Source organism: Hippopotamus amphibius, chromosome 6 (assembly GCF_030028045.1).
Source record: "Hippopotamus amphibius kiboko isolate mHipAmp2 chromosome 6, mHipAmp2.hap2, whole genome shotgun sequence".
In the NCBI taxonomy this organism is placed as follows: Eukaryota; Metazoa; Chordata; class Mammalia; order Artiodactyla; family Hippopotamidae; genus Hippopotamus; species Hippopotamus amphibius.
Genome location: NC_080191.1, coordinates 53,923,625 through 53,946,605, shown reverse-complemented (window position 1 = coordinate 53,946,605; position 22,981 = coordinate 53,923,625). Strand labels below are relative to the sequence as shown.

General features: G+C 44.6%; 1 protein-coding gene across 5 annotated transcripts in view; it reads right to left on the bottom strand.

Annotated features, from left to right (window-relative positions):
- The window catches only part of PPP1R14C (protein phosphatase 1 regulatory inhibitor subunit 14C), a 78,886-nt gene that overhangs the window by 8,104 nt on the left and 47,801 nt on the right, over positions 1-22,981 (bottom strand). For 2 of the 5 annotated variants that reach the window (XR_009054229.1, XM_057738112.1), the window contains 2 exons: positions 12,715-12,798; positions 11,294-11,326 (listed from right to left, as the gene is read on the bottom strand). Coding sequence is in view for 4 of the 5 variants with exons in the window: in XM_057738112.1 (XP_057594095.1) it covers positions 11,294-11,326; positions 12,715-12,798 (117 nt within the window). In the remaining variant the exon portion in view is untranslated. Of the gene's footprint in view, positions 1-3,098; positions 3,213-11,293; positions 11,327-12,714; positions 12,799-13,683; positions 13,766-22,981 lie in introns of those variants that run through there. The other 3 variants (XM_057738109.1, XM_057738110.1, XM_057738111.1) reach the window with 3 other exon arrangements.

Genomic DNA, 22,981 nt, shown 5'->3' with positions numbered 1-22,981 from the left:
CTCATTTATTTACATAGTTATAAAGCATACAAGGTAATGCATGTGCACACTTGTCACTGCTACTTGGTTGCAATTCCTGTTTGTTTTCCTAGCATGGTGCTGAAGACACAGGGGCTGCTCAGGGAAGGTTTGCAAAGTAAAGAAATGTGTGCGTGAAGCAATTAATTCATACAGCTGAGGCATTAAAGTGACGTAGCAGAAAGGAAACACAAGAACCTCTGTATATCAATGGGGGAGGGTGGAATTGTACACAGTATCAACCGGCCCCAGCTACTATGGAGGAAGGTTCTAGAGGTTCTCCTTTCAGCAATGGAACATTAGGGCACCTAGGGGAGCTAGGGAAGAGGAGAAGCACTTGGGGAAGAGTGGAGCCCAGGATGCTGGGTGTGAGGGGTCGGGGAGGTGCAGGCGTGCACACACACAGAAGAGATCAAAGAAGCAATAGAAGGAAAAGAAACATTTCCAGTGACCCTGGAAAGCTGGCTTTATACGACATGCAGCCACCTGATTTATGGAGAGACTTCTAAGAAAGAAAGAAGCCAAAGCACACTTCTGCGGGGATCTGGCAGCATTGTGAAAACAGAAGGGCCCTCCTCGCTCTGGAGTTTCGGCCATGTGGCGCTGGCACTGGGCATAGCCTCGCAGTGGCCACACTCTCTGAGCTCTCGTCCCCGATCCCTCCTGGGCCCCGTGGCTTTCAGCTGCCACCCATTCCTGCCTGCTCGGGTCTGTGCCAGAGGCGGCAGATGGATGCGCATTTTGTAATTATCACCATAGCCAGGCGTCTGGGACCCTTCCTTAGTCACGCAAAGCGATTCATCCCCTGCACTCAGTGAGGACACTGCACTGCTTTAAAGAAGGTGGGTCCATCGGAAAGGGGGGAAAGGAGAAACCAGGGTATCACTGCAAGTCACTGCTCTGTGCGTGATTAAACTGCACCCATGTCGTTCTTTCAAGCATTTCAAGTCATTGGGAAAGGTAAACAAGATAAACGGATATTATGCGGTAGGCATTTGATTAGAAGTATTTCTTGACAAAAGGACTTTTCAAAGAAATTCTTAAAACCACTACTCGGTGAACGATGCCACCAACCACAGTGATTGTGTAGATCATGAAGGTTCCAAATAAAGGCACCCAGCAGAACTCTGGAGGCTCTACCTGCTTGCCCAAAAAATACCACCCACCCCTTCCACAGAGTACCTGCTGGGGTGAAGAGAAACAGCAGGGGAGGGTTCTGAAGGCTGGGATCCACAGGGGTCAGCCACTTCCCCGTGTGCAGACTCCTCTTTGTCACCCCAAATCAACGCACCAGTCACTTCCTAAAAATGCACATTCAGAGAGGCCATCTGCTCCTGGTCCTGAGCCTCCCTGCCAAACGATGGCAAATTAAGTGACCTTGCACACGTTTTACGTAGCTACCTGACGCTTCTTCCAAAAAAGCCTGACGTTCAACAGATAACATGGGAATCAGGCAAGCAATGTGATCAGGTGGAGAAAGAATTTCTTCTTTTTTAAATTGAGATGTAATTGACATATAACATTACATTAGTTTCAGGTGTACAACACAATGATTCAATATATGTATATGCTGGGAAATAGTCATGAGGGTAGGTCCGATTAACATCCATCACCACACAGAGTTACAGTGTTCTTCTTATGAGGAACGCTTTTAAGATCTACGCTCCTACCAACTTTCAAATACACAACACAGTATTGTGAACTAGAGTCACCAGGCTCTACAAGAAGAATTTCTAGATGCAACAAAGATTAGATATGTGAGAACAATGGAAGGGTAGGTAGTACGTACCTCTTTTCAAATGCAATGGCAACACCTGAAAACTGTTCCAAATGGCAAAATGTCTTCACCCAAAGAACTGGCTAAGCATTTAAAAACCACACGGTAAACTTTCAATGGCTTGAATATCTGGGTCACACAGGAGGCCAAATGGGCAGGCAGTGAATCAGCCCTGATGAACATGGCTTCAGGGGCGACCCCATCCCTGCGTGAGGCCGGGATTTGCTCCCCGCATTCACTGGCATTATCCAGCACCACAAGCGCCATCATCACTCATCCCTGAAATACTTCACTTCCCCCTCTTTTTTTGGGGGGGAGGGGAGAGGGTTTATCTTTAGAGAGGTGCTGACAGGGCACATCAGCACTGATCCTATTTTTCATTATCTGAAAAGAGGCTTATGAGTCTGTTTTGGGTGAGGGTTTGTGCCTGCTGTGCTTATAATGACTTCTGCCAACATAAATTCCTGAAGGTCTTAACTACATCCTGGTTCCCCCTCCTTTAACTTAAAACCACCGAAACGATTTTGTCCATTTATTTTCTTGACTATCCGCCATTAAAGATTAATTTGTGCTGCTGGTGAGAGCAGTCCCATTCATCTATTTTAGAGATTCAGACCACTGTTCTTAGATTAATTTATTTTGTACCCAAATCCTAACCTTTGTTTATATTCAGTAGAACAGTACATTTGCCCTCACCAAATTCAACCTTACCGGCATTTAATTCTTCCTTCACTTACTAGCAGGTTTCTCACAGTCCGTACACTTGTAATTCACACAACATAAAGTCCACATAGGTAATCCAAGCACAGTAAATAATCAATGAAGTAAATTCAGCAAAATTATAATCTCCTACTAAGGCAGCTAATTTTATCAAGGGTCCCATTATCAAAGAAGGACAATATTATTTACTACAAATATCTGAATCTTGTCTAAATGAAAGAAACCCACGTCTAAACCTCTTGAGACTTGCTTCTTTGATTGTGACTCCCTTTACTAAAGATACAGAAATGCAAAAGTCTTGTGTCAAACTGCCTTTAACTCACATTTTTTTCTTCTGTCCAGATATGTCTAAACACAAGAAGAGGATATAAAGCTATTTTTTATATCGGGTTGATCAGCTTTTAAAACATGATCATTCATTCCGAATTTAATGAAAAAAGAAAAGGCCATAAAATCACAATCAGTCACTGGAAAATGCCAACCATTTAAAGGTCCACTGCCCTTTAAAGCCTGCACCTCCTCCACCGAGTCTTTCATAAAATAACAATCATTAATTTCTGGGTTGGGGGGGGAGGGGAAGTACCCAAAGGCAGGATGCACGTGGTTCTTCCTATGATGGCATCTCCTTCTTGTCTCCTGATGCTTGGTCACAGTTATTGCTGCCATCATCATCACTGCTCTCGTGGTCATCCTGCTCCTAAGAGTGTAGCAAAGATTTTAACCTTGTCCAAAAGGGGGTCTGGTCTTCGCCCTTGAATCGCAGGAGGCAAGCTCTAAACCCTTGGAATGCCTCCCTGATAAAAGTGCGTTTGTTTACCTGGGGACCTTGGGCCATGCAAGAGAGCCTAATAATGTGACTTAGGGTGAGGGCTTCAGTCATGTGGTCCCAGCTCCATATCCCGAGGGGCTGGAGACTGAGGTTAGCTTATGTGCACAGTCAACCATGTCTACATGACCAGGTGCCAGCAGAAACACTGGACACCCAGGTTCAGGTGAGCTTTCCTGACTGGCTACTCTGTACATGGCACGCACATCACAGCGGAAGGAATCAACACTGTCCATGACTCCCCTGGGAGAGGACAGCCTGCAACTTTGCATTCAGAATTTCCTGGAGTTCTGTCCCACGTCTGTCTCCCCTTGGCTGATTTTAATCTATAGCCTTTCACAGAAATAAACCTTAACTGTGAGTATGACAGCTTTCAGTGAGTTCTGTGGGTCCTTCTAGCAAATTGTCAAACATGTCTGGTTTTGGGGGCCTCAGAAATTGCAGCTGGTGTCGGAAGTGAGCATGGTCTTGTGAACTGTTCTCTAACACTTCAGAGTGCTGAATAAAACCAGGAAATAAAGGCAGAATTTTGCTCCATGACTCCATGTCTTTGGCAAACTTACCTAGTATTTCAGCATTGATTTTCCTCAATGAAGACAATCTTAATCAGATTTGTACATGCTCCAAAGCAGAGCTTGTGCTCACGTAGTAAGAACTGAGAGAAAGGCAGTGAGAGGTAGACAGAGCACATGATGTCGACTCAAAATGGATCCAAATGCCAGCTCCAGCACATCCTGGCTCCTTTTCCCTGGGCAGAGGAGGCCTGGAGCCTAAAGAGCCCTAATGAAGGTGGGTGGGGCCTTCCCTTGTGACACGTGGTTAAGAATCCACCTGCCAATGCAGGCCACACAGGTTTGATCCCTGGTCTAGGAAGATCCCACATGCCACGGAGCAACTAAGCCCATGTGCCACAACTACTGAGCCTGCGCTCTAGAGCCCACGAGCCACAACTACTGAAGCCCGCGCACCTAGAGAAGCCACCGCAATGAGAAGCCCACACCACAACGAACAGTAGCCCCCATTCACCGCAACTAGAGAAAGCCTGAGCACAGCAATGAAGATCCAACACAGCCAATAAATAAATTAATTAATTAATTTATTTATTGATTGATTGATAAATTAATTTTTTAGAAAGAGAGAGAAAGAAAGAGAAAGAAAAAGAAAGAGAAAGAAAGAAAGAAGAAAGAAAGAAAGAAAGAAAGAAAGAAAGAAAGAAAGAAAGAAAGAAAGAAAGAAAGAAAGAAAGAAAGAAAGAAAGAAAGAAAGAAAGAAAGGAAAAAGAAAAAGTGTGTGAGCAACTGACATACTGGGACCAAAATCCTTTTGGCCACTAGGTAAAGCTTCCCATGTTTCTGGCCAATAAATCCCAACTGTTTGTTATGTACCTGCCTAATTACACTAAAACATTATTAGGTTCTCATAGCCGATGGCTCCAACCACTAGAATGTCATTCTCATCTGATTCCAGTCTTTCTTTGTAAGTTCCCAATTTTCACTTTTCAGAAACATTGTTGAAAGCTGAAGGTGACAGCTTTCAAAGGGTAGATTTCAACTCATTAATCTCACATTCAAGTTCTATTCCTCATCCCAGCCCAAAATTGCAGTCTTTTTTGAGGAAACCCCATGAGAGGCCAGATAAAAAGATTTCCCTGCATGTAGGCTCTCAGACCCACTAAACAAGCGAAATGGCTGCCTCCTCTGCTTTTTCTAGCAAAGTGCAGATCCCCTAAAATCACTCTCCATTAAGCAATTTGGTTCCTAACTTAGAGAACCATGGGATAAGCTGACATCCTGGCATTTCTGTCCTTTTATTCCTATTTTAATATTCTCTGAGCATTGAAATTCTCACCAGAGTTGGCTGTGGCCTTCTAGGAGATTGTTTTTAAACTGGACACACATATTCACTGCCCCGAGTCCCTAGATTAGTTACAGGCACATGGATTTCAATAAACATTTGTTGAGCAAACGAATAAAGGGAACATAGCAAAATGCCAAGCCGTGCCTCCTCCAGTCACGCACGCAGCCTCTCCCAGCTTATATTCTCTCTCTGCTGCAGTCAGCTCAGTGATCAGGGGCTGGGACTACTTCCATGTACACATAAACTGAACAATATTTTAAACGACAGGTTAAAATCTTAAATGGATAGAGAGCTGATGTGAGTAGGACGAGTTGACAATGGCCACCACCAAAGCCTGTCTGAAAAGTAGGATGCAGTCACCTTGACACCAAAGCAAAGAAGGAGAATCTGCCTTCCTGCCACCAACACAGGATGAACAACAGAGCAGGCCAGCCTTTCTGAAAACACTGGTCAATTCCTATCTGCAAACAATAATTAAGCATCCTTCTGTACCGTCACAAGGCATGACATTTTCATGGCCCAGCTGACTACTGGGGCCCAAAGATGCATCTCACCACCTACTCACAGACTGCGTCATCCTGTGTGAACCTCTGATGCATATCAATTTACAGGCTTTGATTGTAAGATGGTAGGTAATACCTCACCTCTATTTCACAAAAAAGGAAATAAATCAGAAAGAAAAATCTAATGTTTATCAGAGATCAATGACAGCCACATTTAACTGTAAGAAGAGATTTTGAAAAGTCCATAGATCAGACTAGCAATTCCCTTAACAGATGGGAAGAGAGATATCCTCAAGCCCATACTAAACGCGTTTTCTGTCCACCACCCCAGTACAACGGAAGTGCTCCTCTGTGATCCTGGGGTTTGAAAACCATGCAAAGTAAGAGTGAGAAATAGGAAAAGAAGCTCCTCCCTAGCCTTGCTGGCAGCCTCAGCATCCCCATCCCTGATTTCTACAATGTCCACTAGATGCCTCAAATCCAGGTAATAACCAAAACAAAACTACTCCTTTTCTTCGTGCGTTATACAGAAATGTCCTTTTCTACCTTTAAACCAGCTCTATTTTAATATCAACTACATCAGAAATGGCATTTACTCAAGGGGAAAAAATCAAAACACCATTCTTACTGGTCAATCACTAATCCTTTAGCATGGTGACCACAATTATACTGCTGTGTTTTCTAAAGGGTCCAAGTCAGGAAAGATTTAAATCTCAAGAGGCCACAGTTTGGAATATGAATCAAAATGGGGAGACACGAGTCCCTATCTTATTAGCCAGGGACCCATACAGGATGAAACCACGAACCCAAAGTCTCTGACAGAAAGTGACATGCCAAAACAATAACACTTCTGTGAAATCAGCAGCTTCTTTAAAGTCTGCTCTTCAGGGACTTGGTGGTGCAGTAGTTAAGAATCTGCCTGCCAATGCAGGGGACACGGGTTTGAGCCCTGGTCCGGGAAGATCCCACATGCCTCAGAGCAACTAAGCCCGTGCGCCACAACTACTGAGCCCAAGTGCTGCAACGACTGAAGCCCGCAAGCCTAGATCCCGTGCTCCGCAACGAGAAGCCACCACACTGAGAAGCCCTCACCATGATGAAGAGTAGCCCTCGCTCGCCACAACCAGAGAGAGCCTGTGTGCAGCAACGAAGACACAACGCAGCCAAAAATAAATTAATTTTTTAAAAAAGTCTGCTCTTCAAATTGAATAACGCAACCATATCATTATCAATGAATTTGGGCATTTTGCATATTTAATATGTAATGGAGAAGCATTGCCTTATATGGAACCAGGTTCAACTAGCGTGTGTCAAGCTTCATGTCATGTGCTTTCCTACATACCCTGACTTCTCCACTTAGTATGTCACCTGAGGCAAATTACAGAGCCTTTCGTATGTCTCACATTCTCTAACTGATGATCATAGTGCTGACCTCATAGCTCTGCTGTGAAGATGAAATGAGTTAATACATGTGATTAGATCAGTGCTTGGCATGTGCTTAGTAATGACGGAGCTATTATTATCGTTGTTGTTGCTGTCACTAAGAGTATTATCATTGCTGACAGCCCTTGCTAAAACCCAGGGAGGTGATTATTATTACTTTTTTATAAAGGAGGAAATGGCCGCTCAGAGAGGCTGAGACAATTGCTTAAAGTCACACACGTTTGGTGCTGGTGCTGGTATAAGGCTCTTGATTCAAAGTCCAGTCTTCTTTCCACCCTCCTACCCCCCACCCCCACCTCTGCAATGAGACTATAAATAGATGTGTCTGATTCAGCAAAGGTGGCTTCCTTATATCTCTAGCTTCAAAGTGGCATAATAATTGTATGTAAAATTCTTTTGATCAAAAAATAGCACCTCCAGGAAGGCGACTTGAAAAGGAACATCATTAATTGTCAGGCATTTAGCTGAGATAAGACAAAGTCCTTTAATGTCCTAAATGTCTTGCCGAGTCAAGCAGCTTAGGAAGACTGGCAGAATGGAAAGAGAGAGCACAAGACCAGGTGTCAGAGCCTCAGGGATGAGTCCTGGCCTCTCTGCTCACTGCTGTGAGGCCTTAGACAAGGTATCCAAATTCTCTACTTCAAGTGATGGTTGTGAGGTTTAAATAAGATAATGCTTGTCCCCACAATGTGAACTCTAGAGCTCTGAGGAAACGGAAGCTATTATTTTTACCGTAAGAATCTAAGTGCCAGTAAAATCTGTATCTTATGCAAATAAACTCAAAGGCAAAACTACCTAAACTTTTCTGAAATGATCCTTTAATAGACCAATGAGCTTGACTGAAATTTCCCAGCATTTTACACCATTTCCATTCCTAGAAACCATGAGCTAAACAACAAACATGAGAGGCTCACTCATAAACTCCAATGCCTTCTCCTTGGTTCTTCTTTTGGAATCCTGAGAACATTCCTTTCATCTCATAAGCCTCCTTACAGAGACCAGATGAGGAACACTTCTGTTCCAGGAGGACAAGACCCTGCATTTCATCTAACTGCTGTGAATGAGTGGAAACACTTTGCTCTCTAGACACTGCAAAAACCCAGGGAGAAAGTGTGACATGCATATCCAACCTTTCTCACCTAAACACCAAAACATGAACTTCTCCACCCAGAAGAACTGAAGAAAAAGGGAACGATAAAGTGAGCAAATGGCATGTCTACACCCACCAGTCCAGATCCACTCTCAGCAGCAACCCCCCACTCCCACATCACGTGTTAATTCATGGGCATAATCCATCAGTTTTCCTGACTGCAATCCTACTACACTTGTCTAACTCTTCACCACAATTTGCTACTGCTTTCCAAATATCTTTAAATCTTATATTAATTTCCCAACTAACTATAAATAAGGGAATTCTAGTCCCTAAAGAGCTAAAGGATGAGGTCTCCTGTTGCTTTCCCATCCTTACTCTCAAAAAGCCTCAAATTATTAACCCTCAGATGGGAGCTAACCGTGTCCAACTCTTAAAACAAACAAACAAACAAACAAACCTCTCCAGGAAAGAGATGTCCAAATAGTGACAGTTTGAGGAGTCCCCCTGCTCCATGCACACATACAATGGAAAAAAATCTGATTTGCAACCTGGTCACGCCATAGTGAGACCCACCAGTGGACAAGCTGTGCTCACACAGATTCCAATCAGCTTACTGGGTCCTAACATTCAAACATGGATACACTGCCCGGAATCAGTAAGGACGGACAATAACAGACAGGGGGAAAAAAAAGGTGATTCAAAGAAAGCAGAGAAAATGCAGACAGCAGAATAATCTTAAAAACAAAAACAAAGTAAATAAAACATTTGACTGATATCCTCAAAGAGAAAAAGAAATAAATACATGTATAATATATGAAATATTGTACTAAAACAAAATAGTGAACAGTGATCAAGAAAAGCCTCTTGGATAGATGAAATTCTAAAATCACTAAGAAGCCTAGAAGATAAACTCAGGGAAATTTTTGAGAAAGTAGAACAGAAGACCAAGGAGATGAATGACAAAAGGGAAAAGAAGTTGGAGCCTCCATTCAGAAAATGTAACATTTAAATAATAGGAGATCAAAAAATAAAGAATACTGAGAAAAAAATAATAAAAATAATAAATAATAAAAGACAAGTTTTGAAGAACTGAAAGGCATAAATCTTCAGACTAAAAGAGCTTACAAAGTACCCAGCATGTGCATAGAAAAGGACCCACAGTAGAGCATATCATTGTAAAATTTCAAAATACAGTGATAATCCTAAAAGTTATCTGAAGGGAAAAGAACAGGTCACATACAAAGGTCTGAGAATAGAAAAGGCAACAGACTTCTTAACAACAGAAGTAATACAACAATAGAATAACGCCTTTAAAACTGAGTTTTAAAAAATGAATTTTATTCTAGAATTCTACACCATCCAAACTATCGATCAAGATACATTTGCATATAGGCGAGGATTCAAAAAATTTACCTTTTATGCATCCTTTCCCAAAAGCTACTGGATGATGTACTCCAACTAAAATGAGGACGACTAGGATTTAAGAAACAAAGCATCTAACATAGGACAGCAGTGAACAGAATTCTCAGGACGATAGCTACTCAGTAAACCCAGAGAATAACTTCTCCAGATTATTGCATAGGGGCTCCAGGAAGAAAGCCAGGCATGGAGGGATATTAATGATGTGTTTGAGCACACAAAAAATATATTATTTGACAAAGATTCTAGAGAATTCAAAAAAACAAATATCAATAGGCACTAGACAAAATAAATGACAAGGTAGTTATCAACTCCAGGAAAAATAAATGGCTATGCAAGAAAGGAGCAGTGGTCATATTTCACTGCTTGACTTCGCAGTGAAAGACACTTTTTAAATCATAAAATTATTAACCTTGACTACTGATTTAACACAATACTGTTATATAACTTTATTGAGGGGATGGAGGGAAATGAATTGTGTGGAGAGTGAGAGATCTATCATAAATTTCCTCTTAAGTCAATAAGTGAAAAAAAAAAAGTAGTAAATGCGTGGTTAGAAATATAAGAGTAAATAGCAGGGAAATAGCCAAAATTGTTGTTGTATAAAAATATATAAATATAGTACATAAATATAAAATATATACCTCTGGGGAGAGGGACTAAGGAGTGGGAAAGACATTGCTGCTTTTTCGTCATAAGCCGAATAGTATTTTTGGCTTTCAAAATTATGAATATGTTTTACATTGATTAAAATATATACACATATATTTTAATAACTAAAATTAAAATTTAGAAATCTCTATGAATACAGAATGTAATCAATATAAAAGAAAACTGGACATTGTAAGAATAAAGCTCAAATAAGTAACTGACCTTAAACCAAAAGACCCTAAAATCCCGACTCATTTAAATTTTACACACTCTTAAAAGCATGCTTTCCTCTCACTTTGTAATCATACCACTTCAACAAACAGTTTGCTTTGATGTTGTAAATAGACTCCAAAACATCTGATGGATCTTCTAATTTCTCTGATTTATCACAGGAACAAACTGAAAATACCTCTTTTACCAATATTGTCATAACTGATCAAATCCTTACTTTGTACACTGTTTGCGCTTTTGGTCATCAGAGTGTACATTAAATGCTTTGGTCTAATCAAACTAATATCCACTGTTTTTTACATTAATACTTACAGACTTGACAAATACCCAAACAAAGCATAAAATTTATCCTTCCAATAAAGGCAGTCGTTCAATTATGAATGACAGAATCAACTTTAAGCTTTTTAAAAATACATACCTATACACTAATAGAATGTATTCTCCAGTTATAAATCTACAACTTTTACTAAAATGACTCCAAACCTTCTCACAATTTCCTTTGAAGTTTGGCTTTTATATAAAAGCAGGCAACACACCCAATTCCATCAGTTTTAAGTCTTCCAGAACCAGACATGTTTAGGTTTACAAATAAGCAAGTTAGTGCTATTCAACCACACTCATCTCACTTATGGATAATGGCTACTTAGTGTACATATAATCAAACCCATTTACTGAGGATTAGCTTTAAAAATAGAGACACTGATTTGATAAAAACCAATTCAAAATATGACATTTAGGAAAAGTGATTTGTTTACCTCTGTTGGTTTGTAGCAGTCTACGAGAGCTTCCTAGAATGAAATACACAGAAATTTTACTTTAAAATTCAGTGTCATTTTAAAAGTGAAATCAAAAATCATTTCATCTTTATGGTATTATTCTGAACATGGTAAGTCAAGATTTCATATTGACTGTCTAGAATCACACTTTATTGCAGTGTTTATTGGCCCTCTGAAGATACAAAAAGTTGTGCCCTTCATTTGCAGGCATGTCTTGCACTCTTCAGAATACACACACACACACACACATACACACACACACCCCTGTCCTTCGGGCTGCCAACTTGGTTACTAATAAACTGGGTACACGTAAGTTGAGACAGCCGGTGAGAGCTGGTGACAATCGCGGTGGACCTGGAAAGTGAGGGCCTGGCTGTGATTCAACCACAAAGCAGCTTGTCACACCTCTGCAGGCTTCAGTTGTTCACCTGGGAACCAAAGTTGATGGCAGCTAAAGCATCTTTCAAGTTCTCACTTTTAAGAAAAAAATTTTATGCCATCACATTTTCTATAGAACTGGTGCCTGCTGTTTTTTTTTTTCTTTTTCTTTTTCTTTTCTTTTTTTTTTTTTTTTTTTCGGTAACTTTCCTAAGATGCTATCATCTCCCAACTGAATTTACCAACAAGAAATAATCATTAAACTGAGACTGATCCCCACTCAAGAGACACTAGTAATTATTAACACATTAAACACATGAACACATTTAAACGTGCCCTTTCCTTGCCCTCAGCGATCATTTGCCATCCGTGATAACTAACAGCCATTAACAGTATTATCAGTGAACATTAAGAACAATGGCAGGTCAAAGGTTAATTGGTTTCAGAAACTCCCAAATGCAGATTTTAAAATGATAGATTTGGCTTCCTGTGGGAAGGGAAATAAATATTTTATTTCTCTGGACCAAGGACACATGGGGCATCTCAATATCCACTATATCAGGTGAGCATACTCCAATTAAAGATACTTTATTATATTAAACAGAATTTTGCTGTAAACAATCTTATCTAGAAATTAATTTCATGAATGATATAATTCACAGCTGCAGGACCAGAACCCTGGGCTTAGATACTCCAGTTCTAGCTCAGCCCCTCTCCTTCTCACACAGCTGCAGCACATCGCTGCCTTCTCTGGCAAACGGATCTTTCGAGGCAAAGCCATCTTTCTTCCAAGGGGTTGAGAAACTCATATCAGTAAGGTGTTTAAGAACTGACTCTAGTCCAGATCTGCCTTATCACCAGAGATGCAGTTTAGAAGAGGGATACTCAGCATCCTATTGCTCTCTCTGCAAACTGCCATTGCCTGAGCGCTGCCCCAGGGCAGAATCAGTGCAAGCCACGCTCTGGAGACCCAAGTGGATTCAAGCATCCATCAAAGGTTCTAGGTGCTGCATGCTGCTTACCCGTAACTTTAAAGCTCTCTCTTCTTCATTTTCTGCGTCCAGAAGATCATCGATGTCAATTTCCACATCTGGCATTTCTTCTTCCTGGGGGGCAAATGTTGAAAACATTCTATTTAGTGAGATACCGCATTGTATCCAACCAATTTATCTGCGTTATACAGATGAGTTGACAATTAAGGGGGAGAAGAAGAGACTAGAGAGGAAGGGGAGGAAAAGGAGAAGGAAGGGGAAGTAGGAGATAGAGAGAACGGGGGGAGAGTAGAGAAAGGAAGAAGAGGCAGGAAGGGGAAGGAAGGAAAAGGAACAGAGGGAGGAGTAGGGAACAAAGGAGACGAGTCACAAAATATAGAAAGTAATGTTATTTCAAAAATAATGATTTTCTACTTTCTGGCAAAAAAATGCACACCTGAGTACGTAATAGGGGGTTGGCAGATTATAGGAAGAGTAGTGAGACTTGTAGTTTCCTGCCCAACATCCATCCTTCCCTTGGTGACTACCTGATCTTTTTTTTTTCAGGGGAGGGGATTCTACATCTCTCTTCCCAGCTCTGGGTCTGGGAAATCCTGAGTCCGCCATGTGTTTCTGAGGCAATGTCATTCTTGGGTCAATGCCACCCCAGCCCCAGTTACAGACTCAACTGAGACCCGTGGGACTTCTGGGAAAAGAAGCTCTTTCAACAGAAGCATCCGTGCTGGAAAGCAAGGCTGAGGAAGCCTGTAACCTAGAAGTTGCCTGCAACCATCGTGCAGCCCTGAAGGGAAAGTCTGACGCAGGGTAAGCATAGTGGGAAGAAATAAGAAAAGAGGGGTCTGAATAACGTCACCCAGTCACCAAATCAAACCACCTCTGGAGCCCACCTACATTCCAGTAAAGCCCTATTATTGTGAGTCAGGTTTCATATTTTTGCAGCCAAAGAGTTCCGGTCCATAACAGAGGGCGAGAAAGTCCAGCTGCAGTGTGGTGACATACCTCACTGATTTGGAATCTGCACCTCCAACCCACAGTAGACCTTGGCTACCCCTCAGTCTGTTAGCGGATCGTCCCCCGATCTCTGAGAAAGTTGAGAGAAACTCGCATTTAGGAGAGGGCTGTAATGCTGCATTTCCCCTTCCCATGAGGAGTCACCTGCACGCCAACTCACCCCAACCACAGGGATGGCCAAGGAGAAGCTGCAGAAGCCAGAGAGGAACCCGTGTGGGGACACCTATGCGTACACCTGGGCTTAGCTGCTCTGCATCGTCTGGGCTCAGGGAGGGCAAGCCTGACTTTCTGAGAATTTCCTTTCTAGTAAAATGCATTTACTGAGTCATCGTGCTCAACCATCCTTTTTCCTGCTCCAACACAAAAGTGAGGACCCAAGTGTTCTGAGGAAACTGAAGACTATTATACACCACTGTGAATAATAAGAAATATATGTGTGTATACATATATATTGGTCTCTGCCCCCAGTTCCTGACACAGAGCTCCTAAAACACGTGTAAATAGGGGTGCTGACTTTTGTTTCTGTACCATGGTAAGATATGCAGTCCATATTGGAGAGCTCAGATCAAGCAGAAGGAAAAGTGAACCCAAAGTAGAGGGGCAAGTCTTATTAAGGTTAAAATCTCTTTAAAAATTTTTAATAATAATATTAACAAAAGTGAAAAAAAAAAAAAGCATATTTCCTTAGAAAATTTGAATGACTTCAGAACTGGGAAAGAATGCTTCTTCCTGGAGAGCAGGCATAAGAATAAAATTAAAACATCATCTCCTGGCTTTCCATGATGCCAGGAAAACAGTACAGGGGTGTAGGTGTTTATCTGCCTATGGGAATATTTGATGGTACCTAGCAGGCCCTGAGATTCAATCTACATGTGGCAATGAACACAGCATCACTGCCCTCCCCTTAGAACTGGCTAAGCTGCTGTGGCTTTTCCCTCCTTCACTAGAAGCCATGTATCCCACACTTTCATCCAGCCAGTCTGTCTCTCAGATTGGTATGTACAGAGCCGCTGTTTCAAATGAGATGCCATTTTTAAGCCCTCTCCAGGGCAGAGCAGGGAGATGGGTACCAATGTAGCCTCCATCAGGGGGAAGGATACTCGAGGATCCCAAGGCTGCACTCTGCTCAGTCAGGATGCTGAGCACTGCTCAGCACTGGACACGCGCACTGTTTCCCTGCATGTGTACCAGCCTCCCTGGCCACTGTGTGCTCTCCACCCTGGCATTCTCTTTCCCCAGTGCTGCCTGTGCCCGACTTCCTATTTTGTGTATATTTGAAATTGTGGCTGAAAGTAAGACTGAGGGTGGAGATGGGAGCCACAAATAGCGGTACAGCTGTTAAGGGTCTGCCAGATTTTCCACAGTGAAAGGACCAGTGGAAACTGAAACATCAACAAAGAAACTCACCAGATTGCAGAACAACTGGCAGCCCATGAACCCAGATGGCAGCTGGGAAGCCGCAGTGTGGATAAATCACACATGGGCCGCATGGACCCTCCCCGGGGCAATGACTGCTGAAGCCAAGGCAATCCAGCCCCTGGAGCAGAGCCGGGCACACCCTGGGTGTGTATTCTAGCAAATGTGGCTCAGGAGTAATTCACCTACATCCGCAGCTCGGCGTGTAAGGTCAAAATACCCAGAGCAGGTTTTGGCTGACTCTATTCAAGAAAAACCCAGCAAAGCGATAAACCCACAAATATCAATCTGTGTAGCAGTCCATACAGTCTCCCCGTAAGTTCCCCTACTCCTACCCCCAAAACAGTCATTTGGGTTCAGCATTTGTACATGGTTTGGGCACCAAGTATCTATTTATGTCACAGTTTAATGACATCGAGCAGAGGAAGCAGGTTATAGAAACTGTTCAAGTAATCACAGCTAAGGGAGCTCCGGGCCTGCTAGTCTGAAAGGAAAGAAAGGAATAAGTAAGTGCACAATGCCCTCGTCAGCACAGCACAGCCATGGGTTTCCCTGCAGACATCGTTCAGCTTTGAAGCCTTGCCAAATTTGGTCAGACAGGCTCTTACTTGCACAGCAACCTAGAGTCGCACCCATGCAGCAGCGTCTGCAATTAGGTGTCCTCTCAGCACAGCTGCACTGGGCTCTCCCGCAGGCACCAACTGCACTTGACCCATTTTCCCCAGCCTTTGAGATCTGGGCTGTCCGACGTGACAACCACACGTGGTATTTACGTTTACATTCACTAAGATGAAATACAATTAAGAATCCGGTTCCTCGGTCACCTTAGCCACATTTCAGGGCTCAGCTGCCACACGAGGTGAGTGGTGGTTGTACCAGACGTGCAGGCACAGGGCCTTTCACTCCAATGGACAGGACGGCCCTAGAGTCCACTCACCCTCCGGTCCAGACAAAGCAAAGCCCCCTCCCCTCTCAAAGGAGCTTGACAGGATTAAAGAAAACAAGGTCACTACCATGTTGCAAGGGTGTATGGCTGGGAAACCCTGGGCTTGGCTTTCTAAGTGGGAGGGTTGATGCAAGCCAAGTATTCACTAGCTGAGTAATTATAACAAATCACCGGACATCAGCATTTTCTACCAACCTATGAGTTTCTCTTTACCCCCACCCACTTCTCTCAGAGGCCAGGAAGAGGTCAGGCTCAGCGTGTGTGCCAGGAGCTCCGTGGAACAGGGTGGGTTCTGAAGGTTAGTGATACTGAAACCAAAGCCCTGGTGAGGACATAGAGATGGGGGCCATGGAGGTACATGTGGGAAGAAAAGACTGATCTAGTATCAAGCAAAGAATCCTATGTATATTTTTAATGAGGAATGTGAAAATAGTCCAAATTCAATTGATGTTCTCTTGAGCTCTCTCTTCTGTATAAAGTAGTATCACTGAATAACCTTGGTAATAGATCGAATCACTTACAAGGGAGTGACTACACCCACAGTCTACTTTGGTTTGCCAGAATTTAGTTAGTTGTGTTTGGGGATTTCCCCACATTAAAAATAGATCTGCAAACAGGGGCTCTGGTGACAACAGATGAAACAACCTCTTCAGAGTGGCTGAGGTAAGTCACCAGCTAACATCATCCCACATTTAGTTAGAGACCTTCCTGTTGGTACCCACAGAATGAGGCCCTTGATCACGTCTGTGCAGCTTTCTGGTTGTACATCCGTTGAGCATCCACCACACGCGAGGCACTGGAGGGGCAGCCGAACCATAGAAACAAAACGATACCCAACGGCACCAAAAGACAGAGCCAAACCCCAAGTGCTTTATGATGAAGGAGGGGGAAAACTTCCAGCAGGGGCAGGCGGGGAGGGTTTCACAGAGGAGGGAGCATGCAAGCCGGCCTTGTGGGACGCCAGGATTTGGACAGCTTTAGAGGGGGGGAGAGAGAGCCCCCCAAAGAGGCAGAATGGTACACAGGAGGCAAAATACAGGGGTCGTTCTAAATACACAGTGAAAGGTCCTTGGCCTGGGAGCCAGACAGCTCTGGGCTGCACATATTAATGGCTATGAAAGCCAAAGATGAGAGCTGAGGCAGGCTGGGTGCTACAAGGAGTGTGGCAAACAAGAGAAAACATGCCCCAAGGAAAGGCAGAAAAAGCAAAAGCAACACCAAAAAAACCCTCCATTCCCAACTGTTGTAACCTTTTAGGAACATGTGCTCAGGGCTGCCAGATTTTCCAAGTTTTCAGAAAAGTTGAAAATACAGATTTTTAACGTTACAATATCCTGATTTTTTGTTTAAGTTGGTTTACAATTCCTTAAAATACTGCGAAAGACAAACAAGTCCATCCGTCTTTATGCTGCCCGTTTCCCCTCAGCCTGCAGAGACGGTAGCCACCGAGGGCTCCAGAGCAAGGGTGGGGAATGCTGGGAGAGCTGGCCCAGGAGTGGCGCCCCCGCGCACGAGGGAGGGGAAGGTGGCGCGCTGCTGAGAGGCAGCTAAGCTCCTCCTGTGGGAGGCAACAGGGCTTGGATGCCCGTTGTGGCAAGAATGGGAAGATTTTAAACGGTGATAAACAGGAAGGGAAAAGAGATGGACTTTGGAGATGAACTGGATGTTGGAGGTGGGAGAAGGGAACAGTAAAAAGAAGATGCCTGAGAGGTTTTGGAGAAACATCCAATGACAGAGCGCACCCTTGGGACCTCAAAGACACCTCACAAATCAACAGGCAGTTCAGAGGGAAGCCACCTCCAGCCCCCCCGAGCCTAAGCCGCGGGGGGACCCACGCTGCCACTGCACAGGGACACGTGGCAGCGCTGAGGCGCACAGCCCCGCACAGGCAGGACCTCAGCCGGGCCGCCGCCACCCCGGGCTCAGGCACCGGGACACAGTGATACAACCGAGTGTTGTGTTCCCGAAACAGACGGCCTGTGCTGGAAACACACACGCATACTCACACACACGTCTAACTAGCCAGAAAATTTACATCAGGAGCCCCGTCAAGCGTGGCGTCAGCTGTTAGAAAATACAAATGCTCGCCTCTCTCCACAACAGTGAAGGGGTAGGAACACGGGTGCTGAAACAGCTTCAACATGGATGGCAGTTTTCAAGCTCCACGACTCACAGCTTAAGGGCTCCCTGAGAGTGACAGGGGCTCACAGTTCTCTGCAGTCTCCATCCCAAGATAAAGACATGAAGGACGTGAGATTAGAGGCAGTGAGGGAGAGACTCAGCAGCAGGGGCCAGGTGGGGGTTGGGGGGAGACTGGCATATTCTGACAGCCCCCCCTCCCCAGAGCCACCCTCCCCAGGCCCACGGGGAAACCGGCGTAGGAGAAACCTAAGAAAAGCAGAGGCACACCAGCTCCCAGGGATTACGTGAACATGTGTTCTCTGTGAAAATGTTTACATTTCATGTTTTCATTTTAATGGTAACCCAAAATCATTTCTGTAAGCAAGCACATTTATTCTAAGAGTGGTCTGGAGGACCAGCCTATGCCCAGATCAGCCCTGTGTTTATCATGGAGCAGAATTATGTTAATGGCCTGATGAGAAAAAGGCCAAAGGGTAGATTTAATACATAATTGACTTATTCACGCCAAGTGAAGCCATCGCTCAAAGGACCCTGCGCTGCCCTCAACTGTACCTAATTCCTCTCACAGAAAGAACGACGTCAGCAGTCCCAGTCGATTCAGGTTGTATGTTTGAGTTCCGCCGGTTGGGTACTTTATGTTTAATTTGCAATTTTGATTTTGTAATCAGAAGAACCATAAGCATAAGGAGTTTATGCTTGGTTTTAAGCGGTACATATCTAAATATTATATTAAACCTTTCAATCAGCCCTGGAATCTGCAAGAAATTTTTTCTGCTTAAAAAGGAGCCCAGCCTACACCATGCACATCCCTGTGGAATATCAGAACATTGGGAATGAAGTGGAGATCCGGGAAGCTTTCAGAAGGAAAACAGGTCACACACACAAGGACAGAGAATCAGTGTCACCAGGCTTCCCAACAGTAATGCTGTGAGCTGGAAGCCAAGAGAACAATCATTCCAAAATCCTGAGGGGAAACAACTTCCCACCTGGACACCTATGTCCTCCCAGACTGTCAACTAAGAGAGAAAAACCACAGACTTTTTATGACACATCAGGTGTTACATCTTAATATGTTTACCTCCCATTTCAGGGAGACGTGCTCCAGTGAAACAAAGAATAAACTAGGAAAGTCGTCTGTAGCTGTGGACCATGAAGGCCAGAGGGCATAAACAAATCAAGACTGAGGGAGGAGGCTTAAAGAGCTGGAAAGCTGAGTGAAAGGAGAGGAGACGGGCCTATTTTTAATACGGGCACAGGGTCTGGTGCCTGATGGGCACACATCTGCCAGGCCACTTAGAGGGGCCCGGGTAGGAGAGGCCTTAAATGGAACTAAAATAGGGTAAACAAGCTTAGGTCATTCCAGCTTTAACACTGACAAATGGTACGATCCCATGTTACTAACATGTCCCTAATACACACTTGTTTTCAAAGTTAAATCACCTTCAAAGGCTGAAGCTTGCTCAGAGCCAAACAGCAAAGCCCCCGAACTCCTCCTTTAAAAAGATTAAAACAGCCTGACCGAACTTCATCCTATGATAACGTGAAGGGATGGTTTAAATACAGAGAGGCTGCTGTCCTTGCCACCCCTCTGTCCTGCACTCCCCACAGCTGAGGTTCATTTCTGGGGCATCAGTGCATACAAATGACGGCCGCAGCAAAAAAGAGAGCAGAAATGCCACAGGGCATGCCCTGTCCCCAGCACCTCATGCAGAGCGCCCCCTTTTCCTCCTGCTCAAGAAAACACACCGTGATACCAGGGAGCAAGACAGACATTACTTTACAAACACCTAGAATATGTTTTAATTTTTTGATAGTTCACTAACTTTATGTGGTCCTTTCACTATTATCATTGAACAAATTACTTGGGACACATACTCAGCCCAGTTAAGAACTGTCACCCTAACAGTCAACAATATAAAACGAACGCCAGCTCAGAGAGATAAAGATCCACACCACTGGTCACGTGAAGATCCACATGACATCTATTTACTGAGGATCTGCTATCTTCCAGAAACTTTCTAGATGCTGGGGATAAAGAATGAACAACTGCCAAAAATACCTGCTCTCACAGAGATTAAACCCTGATGCGAAAGACAGACAATAAACACCTAAGTACAATATATGATGTGGCAAATGATGATAAATATTTTCAAGAAAAAAATAGGCAGAGGAGAGGGACAGGGAATCATAGGATGGCTGGAATTTTAATAGGGTGGTCAGAGTAGTGAGAGAAATATCTGAATAGCAGACCTGAAGGAGGAGCGGGAGGAAGCCGTGCTGAAATCTGAGGGAAGAGCACTGAGGGGGAAGCAGAGCAGGTGCCCAGGTGAGTCTGAGGAGCAAGCTTCCCAGGTCGCTGCACAGGACCTGGTGGGCGGGGCCTGTAAAGACTCTGACTTGGACCCGGACTGAGAGTGAAGCTTCCGGGGGGTTGAGCAAGGGGTGGTGTGATCTGGTTTACCTTTTACAAAGGCTCACCCCGGCTGCTTTGTGAAGAGAGGTCTGAGGGCACAGGCAAGACCACTTACGAGGCTGCAGAAGAAACCGGGTAAGAGGGGACACTGGCTTAGACGAGGGCGGCTGCACAAAACATGTTCTGTTCCTACTTGGGCCACCACTAACCCAGACCTCAAAGGGCAGGCTCCTACGTGTGCAAGTGCCCTGGTTAACGAGGGGGCTGAGCCAGAGCATTCTGCCAGGTGCAGGTATCAAGGGCCCCTAGTGAACTCTGGTGGGTGTGATGGTGGGTGTGAGCCGCCAGGGATGCGGACATGGCGGGGAGGGAGAGCACCTGGCGCGGGTGCCCAGGCCGAGAGTTAGGGAAAGCGACTTAGGTGCTGACGAGGGGAAGGAGGAGTTTCCTGAGAAAGTGGCAGGTCAGTGTGGTCCCCAGGCTGCACCCTGGTTCCCTTCCCCGCCCTCCAAGCACGTCGCTCCCCTTCCGCAAGGCACCTGGGGTGGGCCTCCTCCACCCCCAAATCGCTGCCCTTCCTCAAACATTTAGCAATTCATTTTAACAAGTGATTGTTTCTAGAGAGATAATCATAACTCTCTAAACACGGTTTTTAAAAAAGGACTCAGAGTCGGGGCAGAAATGGTGCTATATGTCCCATCCTTGGTGCCAATAGCTCATGGGGCCACATCCTGTGATCAAAGAACACCAGGGGGATCTGGGTGAACAGGGCTCAGAACCTGCATCCCCCCACACAGGCCTCAGGCGGCTCTGCTTCTCAGCACAATGAGACCCCTCTGGCGGGGGACAGGTAGTGGCGGGCCCAGCGCACAGAGTTTGGAGAGAGACAAGCCCAGGTTTAAATTCTGTCCCTGTCCCTTACAACTGGCGTGAGCCGGGCAAGATAACTCGCCTCCTAACCCCATCTCCCACGCCTGTAATTCTCGGGACTGGATGAGAAGTTGGCCTGAAGGTGCCCAGCTAGGTAGGGCAAACTAGCAAATGGTAACATGACCTCTGAAGGTGTTCACTTGACTGGGCACTTTTGATCACTTCATTCCGCTTTAAAAATAAAGTTCAATGTAAACGTCTCCTCCAAGGACTCTTTCATTCCTGATGACTGAAAATGGCAAGTAAAGACCTAACACATTGACAGCTTTTTCAAAAACACAAGGATTAAAAGGAGAAAAAAAAAAAAAAGAAAAGAAAATCTATGCAAAAATCCCCAGATGCAGAGCTTTCTGGAAACAATAACACTTGGTTCTGCATTTCTGCAGATGAACATCAAAGATGCACGGCTGGTTGCTAACAATACCAAAGTGACAGGAAAACCGGGAGGTTGTTCCTAATGAGAGATTGAAAATAAGCACTGGCTAAGGCAGATGATATGGATGACAGGACAAACTTCTTAGCCGTGGGCACATGAGGACAGTGAGGACAGGACGTCCTAAAGGCTCTAGCTACAGCAGATGGGCGGCCACCGTCCTCATGCCCCCTGTGCTGAGTGACAGCAGTGCCTGGCCTCTGACCCTCGCTCTCCATGGCAGCACCTACATCACAAGGAGCATCACACATAAGCTTCCAAGTGGGTCCTGAGGGAGTGGAGGACACAGACATTAGGACACCATGAAAAGACAGGAGGGACCAGGCAGCTCCAAAATATAATACGAACAAGGCAACTCAGCAATGATCTCAAATTGGTCCTGGACTGCAGGCAATGAATGAGGACACAGGGGAATAAAGGAGTGCTCCAAAGGACAGGGCTGGTGCTGTCCAAGGAGAGCAAGAGGCAATGGCCGTGCAGCCTGTCTCTGAGAAGCTACAGTTGGCGATGATCTGCTTCCCATCCACTCAGCGGCAAGGGGCTGTCTTCTGATAGAACACGGTCCACACCCACCTTTGCAGTAAAAGTGCTTAGGGGCCAAGCAGAGCTTTTAAGGTGGGAAACCCTCAATCTACCCCCACAGTGTCACAAAGGCAGTAATAACTCAAAGTCTGGTACAGCCCAATTCTTAGAGAAGGCAGTTCTCCCAGCTACCAAATCATTCCAATGGGAATATGGAGTCACTGTGATGTCAGATTTCCTGAGCACAGAACACTGAATCCAGTCATTTTCCAGCTCCTATCTTGGGAAGGCTCCTAAATCAGCCAAATGTCTTCAGGATTGACAGGTGCACAGAAGAGCAAGACTGAGAAGACAATGTGGAAATGCCACTTGGGAGAGATGCTGGGCACCGAAAAGAAATTGTGGTTCCCATATGGAGACTTTCAGGTGCAAGCATGGTGCAGGTGGAATTTAAAAGATGTGGTGAGGACTTCCCTGGTGGTGC